Source organism: Dipodomys merriami, unplaced genomic scaffold (assembly GCF_024711535.1).
Source record: "Dipodomys merriami isolate MVZ:Mamm:240054 unplaced genomic scaffold, mDipMer1.0.p SCAF_7, whole genome shotgun sequence".
Classification (NCBI taxonomy): domain Eukaryota; kingdom Metazoa; phylum Chordata; class Mammalia; order Rodentia; family Heteromyidae; genus Dipodomys; species Dipodomys merriami.
Genome location: NW_027206290.1, coordinates 65919515 through 65935463, shown reverse-complemented (window position 1 = coordinate 65935463; position 15949 = coordinate 65919515). Strand labels below are relative to the sequence as shown.

Here is a 15949-nt window from a genome sequence, read left to right as displayed (position 1 = left end):
GAAATTATACATCGTAATACAGTAGTTCCAGTAATCAAAGAGACCATGACACCCAAATCAGCCCTGTATAGAGACAGCCAATGGTGAAGGCCCATGGGGCTTCAGAGAAGATGCTAGAGTGAGATTCAGAAGAGAGGCAGACAAGGTTCAGTTACACAAGTGCCTCAGGCCCTCTCGCACTGGGAATGAGCTGCTTGTGACTCCTGGCTGTGGTTCCAACCCCAGACCCCAGATTCAAGGCCTGCTTTCCTTACCTGTGACTAAAGGATTCTGTCTGAGGTAACTTGGAAGGACGAGTCCAAAGAAGATTGAAAATCCAAGCACAAAGAGGTTCCGGGAAGAATTCAAGTCGATGAATTGTAGATTGGAGAGGCCAACGGCTGTGATCATTCCTGGGGAGAAAAACATGAGGTCACATTTCATGGATTTATGGGCCACATGGGAACAGGTTACTTCTTTCCTTTCTCCGCCATCAGAAGCAGCTAGGAGCCAAGTGCAGACAGTGACAGGAAGAGAAGTGTGGAGCTGCTGGAATGTAAGCGCTTTGCCTCTACTCAAATGACCTGGACAAAGCACCATGCACATCTTCTCTAGATTTAAGGATGGCAAAGAGCAGTGGCTCCTCTTCCAAGTAAATGGGGAAACCCACTGAATATCTGATGCATGACCCTGATGGCTATAAGTGAACAGCTCAGAGATCAATCCACAGTTCCACTGTGATAATGGTCAAGTTTAAACATCCCATTCACTGAAAAAGACAGGTGAGTTCAATCAATTAGAAACTAATTAAAGAGACTATTATCTTCATATTCGTGGTACAATTTTCTTATTGCAGGTTCTACCTTTAACATAAATTCAATTCAGGAGAGTAATGCTGACATAACCTTTTATACTTTGAAACAGAAATTACTAACCTTAATCTTATTGAAGGGAATTAGCAAAAAATACAAAATAAATAAATAAAATACCATGATCTTCATTAAGAATTAGCCAATGTGAAGAAAGGCATCTGAGAGGGAAGGAAGCTGGCTTCCGGAGGTGGGACCCTACTTACCAAAGAGGGTGCAGAAGAGGGCTCCGAGTACAGGGTCTGGGAGGGATGCAAACAGGGCACTGAACTTGCCGATCATACCCAGGCCAAGCATGAGCGCTGCGCCATACTGGATCACCCGGCGGCTGCCCACCTGTGGATACACCAGAGACAAATGCCAGTTCACTTGCCATCCTTCCAGCCCAACATCCCAGGACAAATATGGCCGGTGCTATGGCAGAACCCACCTCACTCTATAACCTGTTCACAGTGACTGATCTCAATATAGGATGACTGTAAATTACTATCCACATGAGCCAAGCAGATCTCCTCTCTCTCACCCTCCTTCCTTCCCCTTCCCAACATTTTAGCTATTTATTTGTGTCTTGTCTGTGGGTAGTTGACCTCATAGACCAGGGGTCGGTGATGGGCTTTGTTTTTCCATGCCCTAATAATGTCACCTGTGCTGGGGTGACAAGGCCATCGGCTGGGATGACCTCCTGGGAGCTCAGATGCTTGCTTGCTTGCTTGCTTACTTCTCTTCAGGGTTCCATATATCACGCTTTACCAAGTCAACCCTCCAGAGCCTTTGGCCCAACTCTATGTGCGCCCCCCTCCCCCTGTATTTCCCACTGTCAGACACCTTCCCTCCTCCCTCCCAACACTTCTAGGGCCATCTTTCCTCATGGTATGTCTTATTTGTGAGAGGTGGTGCTGTGCAGGGGCCAACGATTATAGAGGTGTTAAGCTGTGTCACTGGTTTATGGCACCCACTCCACCTCTGACATATGACCAGGCAAGCCAGCCTCCCTGGCTCAGATCTTCTGGATAAACCTCATGGTCTTGCTTGACATGCCTAAAGTGGTCTGGATGGTGGCTGGCCAGCACAGTTATTTGAGGCTGTCCATCTGAGCTTCCTCTTCTCACTATCATGGATGGACTGGACTTTCTTTCTTTCTTTTGTCAGCCATGGGACTTAAACTCTGGGCTTGGGTGCTGTCCCTGAGCTCTTCAGCTCAAGACGAACTCTCTACCACTGGAGCCACAGTGCCACTTCCAGTTTTCTAGTACTTTATTGGAGGTAAGAATCTCACGGACTTTCCTGCCTGGGCTGGCTTTGAACCGTGATCCTCAGATCTGAGCCTCCTGAGTTGCTAGGATTACAGGCGTGAGCCACCGGCGCCCAGCGTGGAGTGGACTTTCTAAACATACTGAAGCCATGCCTGCTAGTGAGCATCTCTGTGTGTGTCCTTGTCCTGTTGTGTTGAGACCTAAACTAGCCCAGAAGCCTTCTCCCTCATGACTTAGCATGCTCTTTCCCTAGGCAACACTAGGCCCATTTAGTAAAGTCAGCAAATGATTAGCCCCTACCCCCTTTACCTGAGAGAGCTCTCCTTTGGGATAGCTATAACCATATAAGGCAGCAAGATCCCCTAAATCTCAAGTCATATGGTCACCAGAGAGGGCACTCCTTTGGGGCAGCTATAACCATGTAAGATATTAAGAGTTCCCAAATCTCGGAGGTTATAAAAGTCACCTGAAACAATAGCTGACACTTCCTCTCACTTCTCTCTTGTGAGAAGGGGTCTTGCCAGTCCCTTTACTGGAATAAATTTTTTCTTTGTTCTTTGTACCTGGATGGTTTTCTGGCAGTCTAATAATATAACTTCTGCTTTCTAGAAGCTTCTAGCCCGAGGTCACCCAGATAGCAGGAAGTAAAACTGGAATCTGGTTCAAGAATTTTTCACTGTTGGCGTGTACTTTTTCTGCCTGGACTACATGTAAACTAGATAAATAAAGTCCCAGTAATGTCTGGAAGCATGTCCATGAGACTATGTGGTATAATTTATAGTAAGGATAAGATGGCTAACTTAAATTTAAGTTGATTGAAAAAGAAGGGAAATTTCAAATTCAATTCCTCCCAGGCACGGGCCACACATTCCAAGTGCTCCTTAGCTCTCCAGCCATCCTCTGGCTCCACATCCAGGCCCCAGGGCAAATGCCGAAGTTTACAGTGTAATCTGGTTCTCCTGGCTGGTGGTGTAAATGTGTGATTCAAATGGGTCTGAAGCTTCCAATGAAGTTTCTCCAAGGTTCTCAAGTCAGCTAAGTGAGCAACAGGGTCTAACCTTTTACTGTATGAGTGAAGAGCTAGTTGACCAGCTGGATTTGGTCACAATCTGCTTCTAGCCTCCAGTGTCTCAACCCAGAAGAGCAGGGCAGGCAAGTAGCAGGAAGGATGATACAAACAGTTGGATTAAGCAGAAATGAATTGTGCTTGCTGTAATTACATGACAAAGAAGTTTTTCATTTCCAAATGGCTCCTTTCTCAGTGGACACCTTAGAAGATTACCAAACTAGCACGTGTTAGGCAGAGGTGGACCCAAAGATGGATAAATCACAAGCTTGTAATCAAACATTATTCTGCTGTGTGGGTACCCAGAGGTATAGGGAAAAAAATGTGAGTTAGAGAGAGTGGCTGGAGATGGTCTTGAGGGCTAAGTAAGAGTTCAGTGGAAGAAGAGCTTCCAGGCAGAGGGAACAGCCTGTATGAAGATTTCTAGTAGGGCTGGGCAGCCCTGACAAGAGGAAATTTATGTGAAAACCACAACAGAAGACTTTCTACACTGTCAAAAGCCAGGCAGCAACTAAGCCACTCTGCTGCTCAATGAATATTACTTGAGTGTCCATGTACATTTCCCTCTTCTTAAATACCAAACACATGGTACTAAAATTCCTGCCCTCCAAGAGTGCCCTTCCCAGGAGTTTGTGTCTCTTCTTATGCCGGCCATCCTCTGGCCTCTTCACACCTCCTTCTGACTTCCTTCCAGAAGAGTGGAAGCTCTGCCATGTACTGCTATATGTCTATAGAGGACATCCCAGTGTTCTGTATGGAATATGGCAGAGAGCAGTGGCCCTGGATACCACCAAGAGATACTACGTCCAAGGAGACTATTCACTCTGTTCCTAGAGATAAACCTAGGGCCAAACATCTCCAATGATCATACCATTGCCTATCAGGTACTTGCTACCTGCTGAGGAGGCCTGGTAAGTGCTCTATATCAAGTGATTCACTCTAATACCTTACAAGACACATAGGACCCGAAGACTAGGAGTGATATAATTTGCCCATCGACACACTGAGAGAGGAACCAGGGCTGGGATCCAAAGCAGTCACCTCCTACCATGTCACATGGCCCCTTTCTATAGGATAAACAGTAGGCTGTACTTGGCAGTGGGGTCTGGGTAGGAAACCCCAATTCTGGAGAAAATAAGTTAGCAATTCCATGTACCTGGAATGCATTATTAACTGGATGAACGACTATAAGTAATGGAGTTGCTGGGAAATGGAAACAGAACTTTGGGGAGAGATGCAGACCTTTTCTCTGATATGGAATCTGGCTTGATGGCTCAGCCCAGTGCTGTCTACAGAGCACATTAGACAATGGAAGTGTTGTTTTGTTGCGCTGTCCACTGGCAGCCATCAAGCCAGGTGAGGCGCTGAGCCTTGACCCATAGCTAGTGCCACTCAGAGAATGAGTATTTTATTTCAATATACACATCAGGCTATTGACTCTTATACCGTCCAACATGGATCTCGATCTGGAGCCACAGGATTTCAGAGTTCTGCTCAGAAACGTGGCTTTGTCCCAAGTCCTTCAGTGGAGGAGTGGCAGATGGGGTCACACAGACATTTCTGCTCCATGTCCCATTTCACTGCTTCCAGGCAGATGCAGATGGACTGGCTGTGACTATAACCCTTTCCCCAAGGATCATGACTTGTGACTGACCAGAACGCAAACCTGATTACTGGCCTGACTTTCTGCCCTTGACTGGATAGATGTTGTCTCTTTGCCGGGGGAAGTGGCTGTGATGGCTAGGTCCACAGGGATTCAGCTAAATACCAATTAGCTCATTAAAAAGTGCTGGCAGGGTGCCTTAAGCTAGAGCCATCCAAATTTTAATAAAGACAATTATTCCCCAAACCACCTGGGTCACTTGTTTAAAAAAAAAAACAAAAACCAAACAACTTTGCTCACTCCCTTCAGTGACCTTGGCTTAGTAATGTGGTTTGTTTTAAAGGGGTACACAAAGAGAGAAGGCTTATTAAACTGATTCCCCTGAAGAGTCTCTCTCTACCAACCTTCGTAATATGACTATTTGGGACCAGTTATGTGCCTACAGGCTCAAAGCAGCCACATGTGGCTACAGACTACTGTTTTAGACAGCCTGGATCAAGAACTGGAACAGTAGGATTCTACTCTATTCTAATCCAGGGATGATCCATTTTATACCCATTAAGAGCATTCCTGGGGTCAGCTTCCTGGGCTTCACAGGCTCCACACCTAATTCTTACCATGGGCAGCAACAGGACCCAGGAATGGTACTAGAGAAAGTGGCCCTCATGCAACCTTTCCCTCCCATGCCATGCACTGGGTATAGCAGGCAGCAGGTGGGGCCATTGGCACACGTGAGGCCTCATGAGCTCTGGCCTGGCTCTGCCAACTTAGAGGGAAAAAACCAACGAACAAGTCAGGAACGAACCCTACATCATGTGCTGCTTCTCTCACCTGGATCTGTAATCCAGATTAATCAAATTAAGTGTTAGGTTTCTTGCCATCTGGTTATAGAATTCTGGACAGAGCTGGAGGGAAGATTTCTCTGGAAATTCATCCCCAACCCCATCTAATGTTACAGAGGTCAAACAGGTCTAGAAGTCTTCCGGGGTTCACCTGGAGTTCTCAGGTGAGGAGGCCTTGACTTACACAGTCCTTTTAGGATGGGGAACCAGTTTTAAGAATCTCCAATTACACAACATCCAAAGGCCTCTCACCAGTGGAGCTGCTCCTGACAAATAGCGCTCTTTGGCCTAAGGCAACTGGGATGTAAAGTTTAATTGCCTGTTATAAAGTTGAAAGGCCCTAGAGCAGCCTTCTTCTTCAGGAAGTTGATTTAGAGGTGGGGCAGTGGCAGCTTCTGGGTGAGGGCGGGGTGGGACTCAGACTCAAGTCCTGAATCAATCAGTGTCTTATAGTGTCAAAGCCCAGTGTCCCCGTGGAGGCTTTTTATGTGAGATAGTTTTCTATAATAAGGGCATCATCTTTAACTGCTGACACCCCCAAACTGGCCCACTTCTATCCGCCCCCACTGTCTACTCCCTTCACAGCAGCCAAAGTGACCCTTAAAAAGTCACATCTTGGGGTTGGGAAGGTGGTTCAGTGGTAGAGCGCTTGCCTCACATGCATGAGGCCCTGCATTCAATTCCTCAGTACCACATAAACAGAAAAAGCCAAAGTGGCACTGCAGTTCAAGTGGTAGAGCACTAATCTTGAGCTGAAGAACTGAAGGACAGCATTCATGCCCAGAGTTCAAGCCCCACAACCGACACACACACACAAACAAGTAAGTCACATCTCGTTGCTTCCTGCAGTCCTCTTCTACTCAGTGTCTGTGGACCCCTGCGTGAGCTGGTCCTCAATGACCCATTAGACCACACCTATGGGTGCTCCATCAACCTCTGAGGACTGCAAGAAGCAGTAAGAGCACCCAAGTGCCTCCCTTATGACCAGCCCAGGGAGGAGAACTTCCAAACAGGCACCCCACAAACGCATTGAAGGGAAAACCAGCAGGAAGGGAGGATTATGGTGAGAATGGCAGGTCCATCCTGTCTTGGACTGATCAATGGAAATAGACAAACACCCAACTCATTAATTATGAAGATATCTGTACCTTTGTAATTCCCAAAACTCCAATGTTGGGACTGGATGAAGTAGAGCCATTCCCAGTACCAAATATGCCATCGAGGACACAGGAGAGACCCTCCACGAAAATCCCCCTAAAATGTAAAGAAATGGAGGAAAGAGAAACATTTGTTCAACAGGGAAAATACTGAAATAAGTAAGTTCTAACTGGTTTGTAACCCACAAGTGTAGCACAAACCTGCACCACCTAAGGTTAAGGAGGAGAAATCCTGGGCTCCACCGAGGACCTGCAGAACAGGACTTGCATTCTTACAGGCTGGCACAAGCTACTGATTCTGAAAAGACCCTCTAGAAACTGCACATTAAACACAGGTGTTTTTTAAATTGCAAGCGAAAACAAAGGACTTTAGGTCTAAGACCAGCATGAGTGGTCCATTGCAGTAAAATATATTGATTTGATTTTTTGCTATTAAAATCCATTTTTATCATGAAGAAAATGTTTTGTAATTGTGCAAACACTGAAACTTTTCTTTAAAAAGTCCATGCATGGGCTGGGAATGTGGCTTAGTGGTACAGTGCTTGCCTAGCATGCAAGAAACCTTGGGTTCAATTCCTAGGTATCACATAAACAGAAAAAGCCAGAAGTGGTGCTGTGGCTCAAGTGGTAGAGGTGGTAGAGTGCTAGTCCTGAGCAAAAAAAGCTCAGGGACAGTGCCCAGGCCTGAGTTCAAGCCTCAGGACTGGCAAAAAAAAAAAAAAAAAAAAAAAAAAAAAGTCCATGCATAGGTAGTTAGGTCATATGCAAAGGTTTCATTAGAGAATGATGGAAAACCAGGGTGGAAGACCATTGGACAAAACCTAGGCAAGTCAGGTAAGAATAAGCCCATCAACCTCATTCCACACAATCCCTTTTGGAGGGGGAGCTGCTAGCTGGAAAATTGGGGGTGATGCAGGATATTTTCTCTACTCTGCAGCCTTGACAGGGTTATTACCCATCTTGACTTCCAGAAACTAAAGACCAAAGGTTTTTTCAGGTACTATTAGCTCACAGCTATCATCCTAGCTACTCAGGAGCTGAGACCTAAAGATCCCAGTTCTAAGTCAACCAGGGAACAAAAGTTTGAGACTCTTATCTCCAATTAACCAACAAAAAGCCAGAAATGCAGTGTCTCAAATGGCAGAGTGCCAGCCTTGAGCAAATAAGCTAAGGGATAGCACCAGGCCCTGAGTACAAGCCCAAATATTGGTGTGTGCACTCATACACACACATGCGCGTGAGTGTATATATATACACACACACACACACACACACACACACACAGAAGGAAGAAGGGAGGGTGGGGAAGGAAGGAATGGAAGGAGGAAGGGAGAGAAGGGTGGAAGGAAAGAACGGCAGAAGGAAGGAAGGGAAGAAGGAAGGAAGGATAGGAGGGAGGAAGGGAGAGAGGAAGGGAGGGAGGGAGGGGAAGGGAGGGAGATGGAAAGGAAGAAAAAGACCAGGGTTTTGAGGGCTTAGAACTCACAGCAAAGCTCATACATTTCTACATAGTGTAGATGTCATCTATTCCTGATCTTCCTGTTCCTATTTGTATGCACCGTAATTGTGAACAGATCACACATCTACCCTGAAACAGTTGAAGCATCTGAGAGACCAGAGTGATTTACTGTGTGCTGTTAAGGTTTCCCCAACAGAAGTGAGAAAACAGTGCTCTTTTATCTCTTGTTTGTCCTAGTGTCAGGAGTGAATGGGATGGGGGTGGGGAAGAACATTTGCAACTCAGAAAGAACCTTGTCAACTATGAGGAACTGTTTTACTCCCATGCCTAAATTTTGAGTTTATATGGAAAAACAAAGACAACAGAAAAATCAAAGTAAATATATCATAAGGACAGGAAACCATGGGAAGAAAAAGAGCAGGTTCCTGGTATTTATTGTGTAAGTTTCAGGGTTTTTTTTTGGTCAGTTGTAGGGCTTGAACTCTGGGTCTGGATGCTGTCCCTCAGCTCTTCTGCTCAAGGCTAGCACTCTACTGCTTGAGCCATAGCACCACTTCCAGTTTCCTGGGGGTTAACAGCAGATTAAGAGTCTCACTGACTTTCCTGTCTGCACTGGCTTTGAAGCATGATCCTCAGATCTCAGCCCCCTGAGTAACTAGGATTACTGGCATGAGCCACCAGCCCTTGGCTAAAGTCTCAAGTTTTTTTTTTTGGTCAGTTGTGGGGCTTGAACTCTGGGCCTGGGCACTGTCCCTCAGCTCTTCAGCTCAAGGTGAGTGCTCTACCGCTTAGCCACAGCGCCACTTCCGGTTTTTGAGTAGTTTATTGGAGGTAAGAGTCTCACGGACTTTCCTGCCTGGGCTGGCTTTGAACCTTGATCCTCAGATCTCAGCCTCCTGGGTAGCTAGGATTATAGGCGTGAGCCACCAGTGCCCATCTAAAGTAATTTTCATAGAATGTCTGAGCAACTGGAAAGAAGGGCAGGAATTGTGTTTTACATTACAGATGAGGGAAAGAGGGTGAAAGAGAGCAATGATTTGCCCAAAGACAAACAGGCAATAAATAGTCCTGCTCATTGGCAGCTTTCATACTGAAATTCCTAGGTTATCTAAACTAATAGCCTGGATAAAGAATGGGGCTTCCAGGAGACATATCATACCTGTTTATTGCATGGATAGGAGGCGGTGGGGCACAGGAGAGCCTGGCACAGGCGTAGTAGTCACCGATGGACTCAATGATACTGGCAACGACGGCGCTGAGCATGCCGATGACACCAGCAGCGGACACGGTGGGCAGTCCCCACTGAACTGAGGAGGGAAGACAACGTGAAAAGTAAAGTAAACCATGTTTACTCTCCTAGAGGGAAAGGCAGAAGTTAAGAGCACCTCAGAGATCTCGATCTCTCTGCAAGATCAGGTTAGATTTTGAAGCTCCTGGAAATTTACTTTTGAAATCTCAGCCATCGAAGCACCAGATGTCTGGGAAAGTTACTGAGTCAGGCCTCTGGAAAGGACTGATCTTTTCTATATCTTTATCTAAAAAAAGCAGCCACTTGGTTGGAAGTGGAAGATGCTCCTTATCAGGCTTAGTGTCTTAACAATTCCACATACTCTGCTGTGTTAGGAAATTTATATGAAGGCGATTTATGACATTGCTATAGAGAATACAATACAAAGTGACAGCACCAAATAAAAACACAATGAAAAACCATTAACTAAATCTAAATTCCAACAATGTTACTGCCCGCCGCCCCCCCCCCCCCGCCTTTTTAAAAGTAAACTACAAACCATGTTATAAAAAATGGCCCTGTGCTGGCGGCTCACACCTATAACCCTAGCTACTCAGCTGTGAGGAGGATCACAGTTGAAAGCTAGCCTGGGTAGGAAAGTCTATGAGATTCTTATTTCCAATTAACCAGCAAAAAGGCAGAAGTAGACATGTAGCTCAAGTGGTAATGTGCCAGCCTTGAACAAAAAAGGTTAAGGGACGGGCTGGGAAGGTGGCTCAGTGGTAGAGTGCTTGCCTTGCATGCATGAGGCCCTGGGTTTGATTCCTCAGCACCACATAAGCAGAAAAAGCCAGAAGTGGCGCTATGGCTCAAGTGGTACAACACTAGCCTTGAGCTGAAGAGCTGAGGGAGCCCACAGTTCAGGCCCCATGATGGACCAAAAAAAAAAAAAAAAAAAGGTTAAGGGACACTGTAGACATTGAGTTCAAGCCCCAGTAGTGTCACAAAAAAAAAAAAAAGTTGCCAGGTGCTGATGGCTCAAGCTTATAATCCTAGTTGTTTGGGAGGCTGAGCTCTGAAAATCATGGTTCAAAGCCAGCCTAGGAAGAAAAGTCCATGAGACTCTATCTCCAATTAACCACAGAAAGCTGGAAGTGGAGCTGTGGATCCAGTGGTAGAGCAATAGTTTTGAGCATGAAAGCTCAGGACCAAGGATGGGTGCTGGTATCGCATGCTGCTAATCCTAGCTTTTCAGGAGGCTGAGATCAGAGGATCATGGTTCAAAGACAGCCTGGGCAGGAAAAGTCCATGAGATTCTTCTCTCCAATTATCTACCAGAAAACTGGACATGGAGCTGTGGCTCAAAATGGTAGTGCTCAGGGACAGCACCCAGATCCTGAGTTCAAGCCTTATAACCAACCAGAAAAAAAAAAAAAAAAAAAGCAAAACAAAAAAACAAAAAACAAACAGCTCAGAGACAGAGTACAGGCCCAGAGTTCAAGCCATAGAATTGGGGTGGGGGGCAGAGAATTTGTTTTATATTTTAAAACAAAAGAGTACCATCATTAATTGGATATGGTTTTCTTTAAAAGTATATCTGCCATTCACTGTTAATATGAACAGACTCCCTTGATAAAGTCACTGGCCCTTCTCTGAACCACTAGGTACAATATACCTACTGAAGATAAAGCAGAGAGAGAGGGGAAGGGGAAATAGATGGAACAGTCTTTCAGGCAGAAATCAATCCTGTAGCCTGGGGTACAATACACTCCAAGAGAACCAGGAACAACAGAGGGACAGACAGTTCAAGTTCAAATGAAGGCAAGCCAGGTATAAGGGAGGCAGTTAGTGCACTGCCAGGCAAGGGGGAGGGAGGGGGAGATGGATGAGGAAGGGATGCAGTATAGGAACAACTAAAGCTCAGCAGAGGGGGATGTGTGGGGCATGGAAGGTACCTTGAAGGGCTTTTGTGTTACAGCTAACAGGGAGGATGAGCTTGGGAAAAGATGGAACAGAAAGGGTACTAAGAAGGTAGAACTGCTCTCACATGGGGCTTCCCTGCCCTGTGAGATTAGTCAGAGCAGACTGAGGTCACTAGGTCAAGGGTACAAGGTGCAGCTCCCAAGCAGGTGTATAACAGTCTTGGTCAGCACCTCCTCTCAGGGTTGGTTCAAGGCTTTCTTAACTGTCATATTTGGGCTTTTTTTTTTTTTTTTGGCTGGTCTTGGGCTTTGAACTCTGGGCTTAGGCTCTGTCCCTGAGCTCCTTTTGCTCAAGACTACCACTTGAGGTACAGCACCATAAACCTTTTTCTGTTATTATCTGGAGATAAAAGTCTCACAGACTTTCCTGCCTAGCCTGGCTTGGAACCAGGATCCTCAGATCTCAGCCTCCTGAGTAGCTAGGATTACAGGTGTGTGCCACCTAGTGCCTGGTATCATTTGAGCATTTTCTAAATAATCCTTTATGCTGTTTCTGTATCACCACTGTGGAACTACAACTTCATTTCACTGTCATGATTTTTAGGGGAGATTCCTATTTTTATCCTGTCATTTACAAGTTGAACTTCTCTAATCTGAAAAGCTGAAATGCTCCAAAATCTAATGTTTTAAGAATCAACTGGGCACCATAAAATTTCTAAACTTGACCTCAAGTAATTAGTTAAATGCAGGGCACTAAAACACAGCACAAATATTCTTCAGGCTGTGGTATAAGGTGTCAGAAAAATATAAATGTACGTTGTGGTTAGACGTGGGTTCCATCCCCAATAAATTTCATTATGTATTTCTTTTTTTTTTTTTAATCCAAAATCCAGCTGGGTATTGGTGGTTCATGCCTGTAATCCTAGCTACTCAGGAGGCTGAAATCTGAGAATCACTGTTTGAAGCTAGCCTGGGCAGTAACATCCATGAGACTCATCTCAAATTATACACCAAAAAAGCTGGAAGTGGAGCTATGGCTGAAGTGGTAGAGTGCTAGCCTTGAGCAAAAAGCCTCACAGCATCCAAGCCCTGACATGACAGCCACCCTTTCCTTCCCCCACAAAAAATCAGAAATCCAAACACTACTGTTCCAATCATTCTGGAAAAGGGGACAGTCCACCAGTGCTATTTTCAGAAAGTTTTTAAATTTCTCAATCTCTTCACCCTTATGATTTTCTTTTTACCTGAGGTCCTTAACTCTGATTTCTAAAAATTTTATTCTACTACAAATTTAGATAATAATAATATTATTATTATTTTGCCATTCTTAGGATTTGAACTCAGGGCTTGGGCACTGTCCCTAAGGTTCTTCTTCAAGGCTAACACTCTACCACTTGAGCCACAGCCCAATTTCTGGCCTTTTCTGTTTATATGATACTGAGGAATCGAACCCAGGGCTTCATGCATGCTAGGCAAGCACTCTACCACTAAGCCACATTTCCAGCCTCGTAATCTTTTAATTTTTAATACTCTTTACACACACACACACACACACACACACACACACACACACACACACACACACACACACACACACATTCACAACTAACTTGATGGCTTCCAACCTTGTCTTAAAGCTATCATATTTCACCTTTTTTAACTAAAACTTGTTTGTTACAACAGAACTTTTCAACCTTGACTCTGTTGTCACTTTGGACCAGAGAGAAATATATATATTAACTGCCAATCCAGCTAATTCTTTCTACCCTGAAGGCTCCTAACATGAAATAAAAACTGTCTCTGGATTAATCTGAATCACTGGAGAGACCCATTCTAGGTCTCTGGAGGTTGCTCCGTATCCAGGGGATCTCTGGTAATTTATCAGCGCTCAGCCACTAAGGGGTTAACCTGAAGAATTGCCCTGTGCTCATTCATCATCATAGTTACACCACTCACCCTGTCACACCTGAGGAATCTTTAGTCCTGAAACAGGAATGCCTGCCCTGCCTCCTGCTCCTATTGGCCCCTGGCCTGGAGAGCTGCCTGTACAGGCAGAGGCTACCTGCATGTGCTTGGGCAGCAGCATCACACCTGCCCTCCCCCACTGCCTCCCAACAGCCTCACCAAGTAGTTTTTAATCTCATTTTATCTAGGACTAGAGGTATGTTTATGAACCATGTACATTCTTTTGTGGAAACAAGATAGGTATGTATAAATATACAATTAGCCTCATGTGATCTGATGAGAATGTTATGTTAGAAAGACTAGACTTTAAAGCTTTTGAGAATGTATCAAGAATAAAAAGGACCAATGCCAGCACTGTCATTATTCAACGTGCTTAGAGCAGTTTGACCTAACTTTAATTATTCTTGGCTTCTCTTGCTTTTCCCCTTTGTTTCTTTATAAAATACAAAAGTAAGACTAGATAAATAAATCGGTTTAATCTGACTAAGCGCAGGTTTTGTTCTAATACAAACTCAAAATGGTGGAAACAGTACAACAACTAAACAGGTAATGACGCTGGGCTCATGAGTCTGACTTTGAGGGTTGGGGTCTAGAAAACACTACACGTGACTCCAGGTGATACTCCAGTGGGAGATCATATGCTCTGCCCCCATGAGTCACCCAACACTCTTAACTAAAACTTAAGATCCATCTTCCGGTGCTTGTAAGTATTGGTTTACCTCCGCAGCTGTGACCAAATTAAAAAGATTATGGCTGCCCATTAAAAGATTACATAAATCCTATCATGTGTGAGCTGTTTGCTTCCTAATCTCCAGGCCTCTCCTACTCAAGTATTGTGATTCCGGTGGCTCATTTTGGAACCAAGCAGTTTCATCCTTGCCCTCAAATCTTGGCTACTAAAGGCCAAACTTGCCAAGGATTTAAATCTTAGCAGAGGTAGAAAGCCAAGCAATTAACCTAAGAAGGAAGCTGGTTAGTACTTGTGTTCTGATGACCACTCTCTGGGGGAAAAGTTTTCCTTTTTTCACTGTCTAATCTTCTAATCACCAAAACTGCCAGACCTTTAGATGTTTTGGAACAAAGAAAAGTGTTTCATGCTACTTCCAATCCCTCTAAATAGGGTCCTCCCGGACTCTGGAGCCCTTTAGTCACCCAGATACTTACATGGATATGGAACCTTAAACCAGGGGGCTACCAGAAGCACACCCTGTCTGGCATCGGTGCGGGCATAGAAGCCATACTTGGTGCTGTCAGGTGGGAATACATCAGTCACTGTGAAGATGAAGCAGAGCAGCCAGGACACCAGGATGGCCAGGATGATCTGAAGTGGTCAAGGAGAGAAGCTCTGTCAAGCAAAGCTTTCTGGCAGAGCCAGAGGCTACTAGACATACACAACCTTCCTTTCCTGCAGTGTCACAACCCCGCCCCCCCCACCCCCCAGAACCTGAGATGATCACTATTCTGCAGACCTACTCTTTGATAAGAACTGTACTAGAAGCAATTTTATGCAGGGCAATTCAAGCTGCCCTTCCAGAGTCTGGCTAGGAAAACAAGAATGGACTTTATGCCTGCACAGGCCAGCTGGGGGCTCCAGTTTCAGAGGTGAACTTTATAAAGCTTCTAAATGTTAAAGCCATGATGCCTGGGGAGGTAATAAGTTCCCCAATGTCACTCCACAGATGTGGGTGTCCCAGCCTGTCCTTCATCTAATACCTTAGCTCTGAAGAAAAGACAATAGCAGCAGGGAGAGGAGAGTGAGGGTAGGAAGTCATACTCACAGGGAACATTTTGAAAAGCTGTAACTTGTATGCAGTCCACCCTTTCTTAGATTTATAAATTGGGAGAGGAAATTTAACATTCCTGGCATACTGAGAAAACAGCAACACTAAGAAAATTGTCCTGAGAAGGAAAGAAGAAATGAAGTTAAAGGTTGTTGCAGCTGTGTTTTTTTCAAAGACTCAAAAGTTTCTATGTTAGCACTGACTGCCTGTGGACAATTCATATACCCAGGGAGATGCTAATCCTCTTGGCTAGGATATGGCCATTTTATTTCTTAGAAATGCCATTTAGGGGAAGATGTAGTATACCTCACTGACCTAATATTTCTTTTTTTTGGGGGGGGGGGGTGTCAGTCGTGGGGCTTCAATTCTAGGCCTGGGAACTGTTCCTCAGCTCTTCAGCTCAAGGCCAGTGCCCTACCACTTTAGCCACATAGCCACTTCTGGTTTTCTGGTGGTTAACTGGAAATAAGAGTCTTACGGTATTTCCTGCCAGGGCTGGCTTTGAACCTCGATCCTCAGTTCTCAGCCTCCTGAGTAGCTAGGATTACAGGCATGAGCCACCGGCACCTGGCTGACCTCATATTTCTTAATGGTGAAGTGAAACCACAATATTAATGCATTGCCAAAGTGTTCCTAAATAGAGTAAGAAAATCCAAAGATCACAATGTATCTGCCAGACACAACGTGCCATATGATATAGTACAACTATGAATTAACTATAAACACCCAGATACTGTGTGTACATGTTCACACACACACCAACAGGTAAGAAGGCCATGTCCCAAATGCACACAGGGATTAGCTCTGAATGATACAATTTGTGTC

General features: G+C 45.0%; 1 protein-coding gene across 2 annotated transcripts in view; it reads right to left on the bottom strand.

Annotated features, from left to right (window-relative positions):
- Slc23a2 (solute carrier family 23 member 2) overlaps nt 1-15949 on the bottom strand; it is a 123713-nt gene that overhangs the window by 9370 nt on the left and 98394 nt on the right. For both annotated transcript variants that reach the window (XM_070006825.1, XM_070006824.1), the window contains exons 9-14: nt 15122-15242; nt 14508-14664; nt 9388-9535; nt 6761-6866; nt 1055-1184; nt 255-392 (exon numbers count right to left, since the gene is read on the bottom strand). In XM_070006825.1, the coding sequence (XP_069862926.1) occupies nt 255-392; nt 1055-1184; nt 6761-6866; nt 9388-9535; nt 14508-14664; nt 15122-15242 (800 nt within the window). The remainder of the gene's footprint in view (nt 1-254; nt 393-1054; nt 1185-6760; nt 6867-9387; nt 9536-14507; nt 14665-15121; nt 15243-15949) is intronic.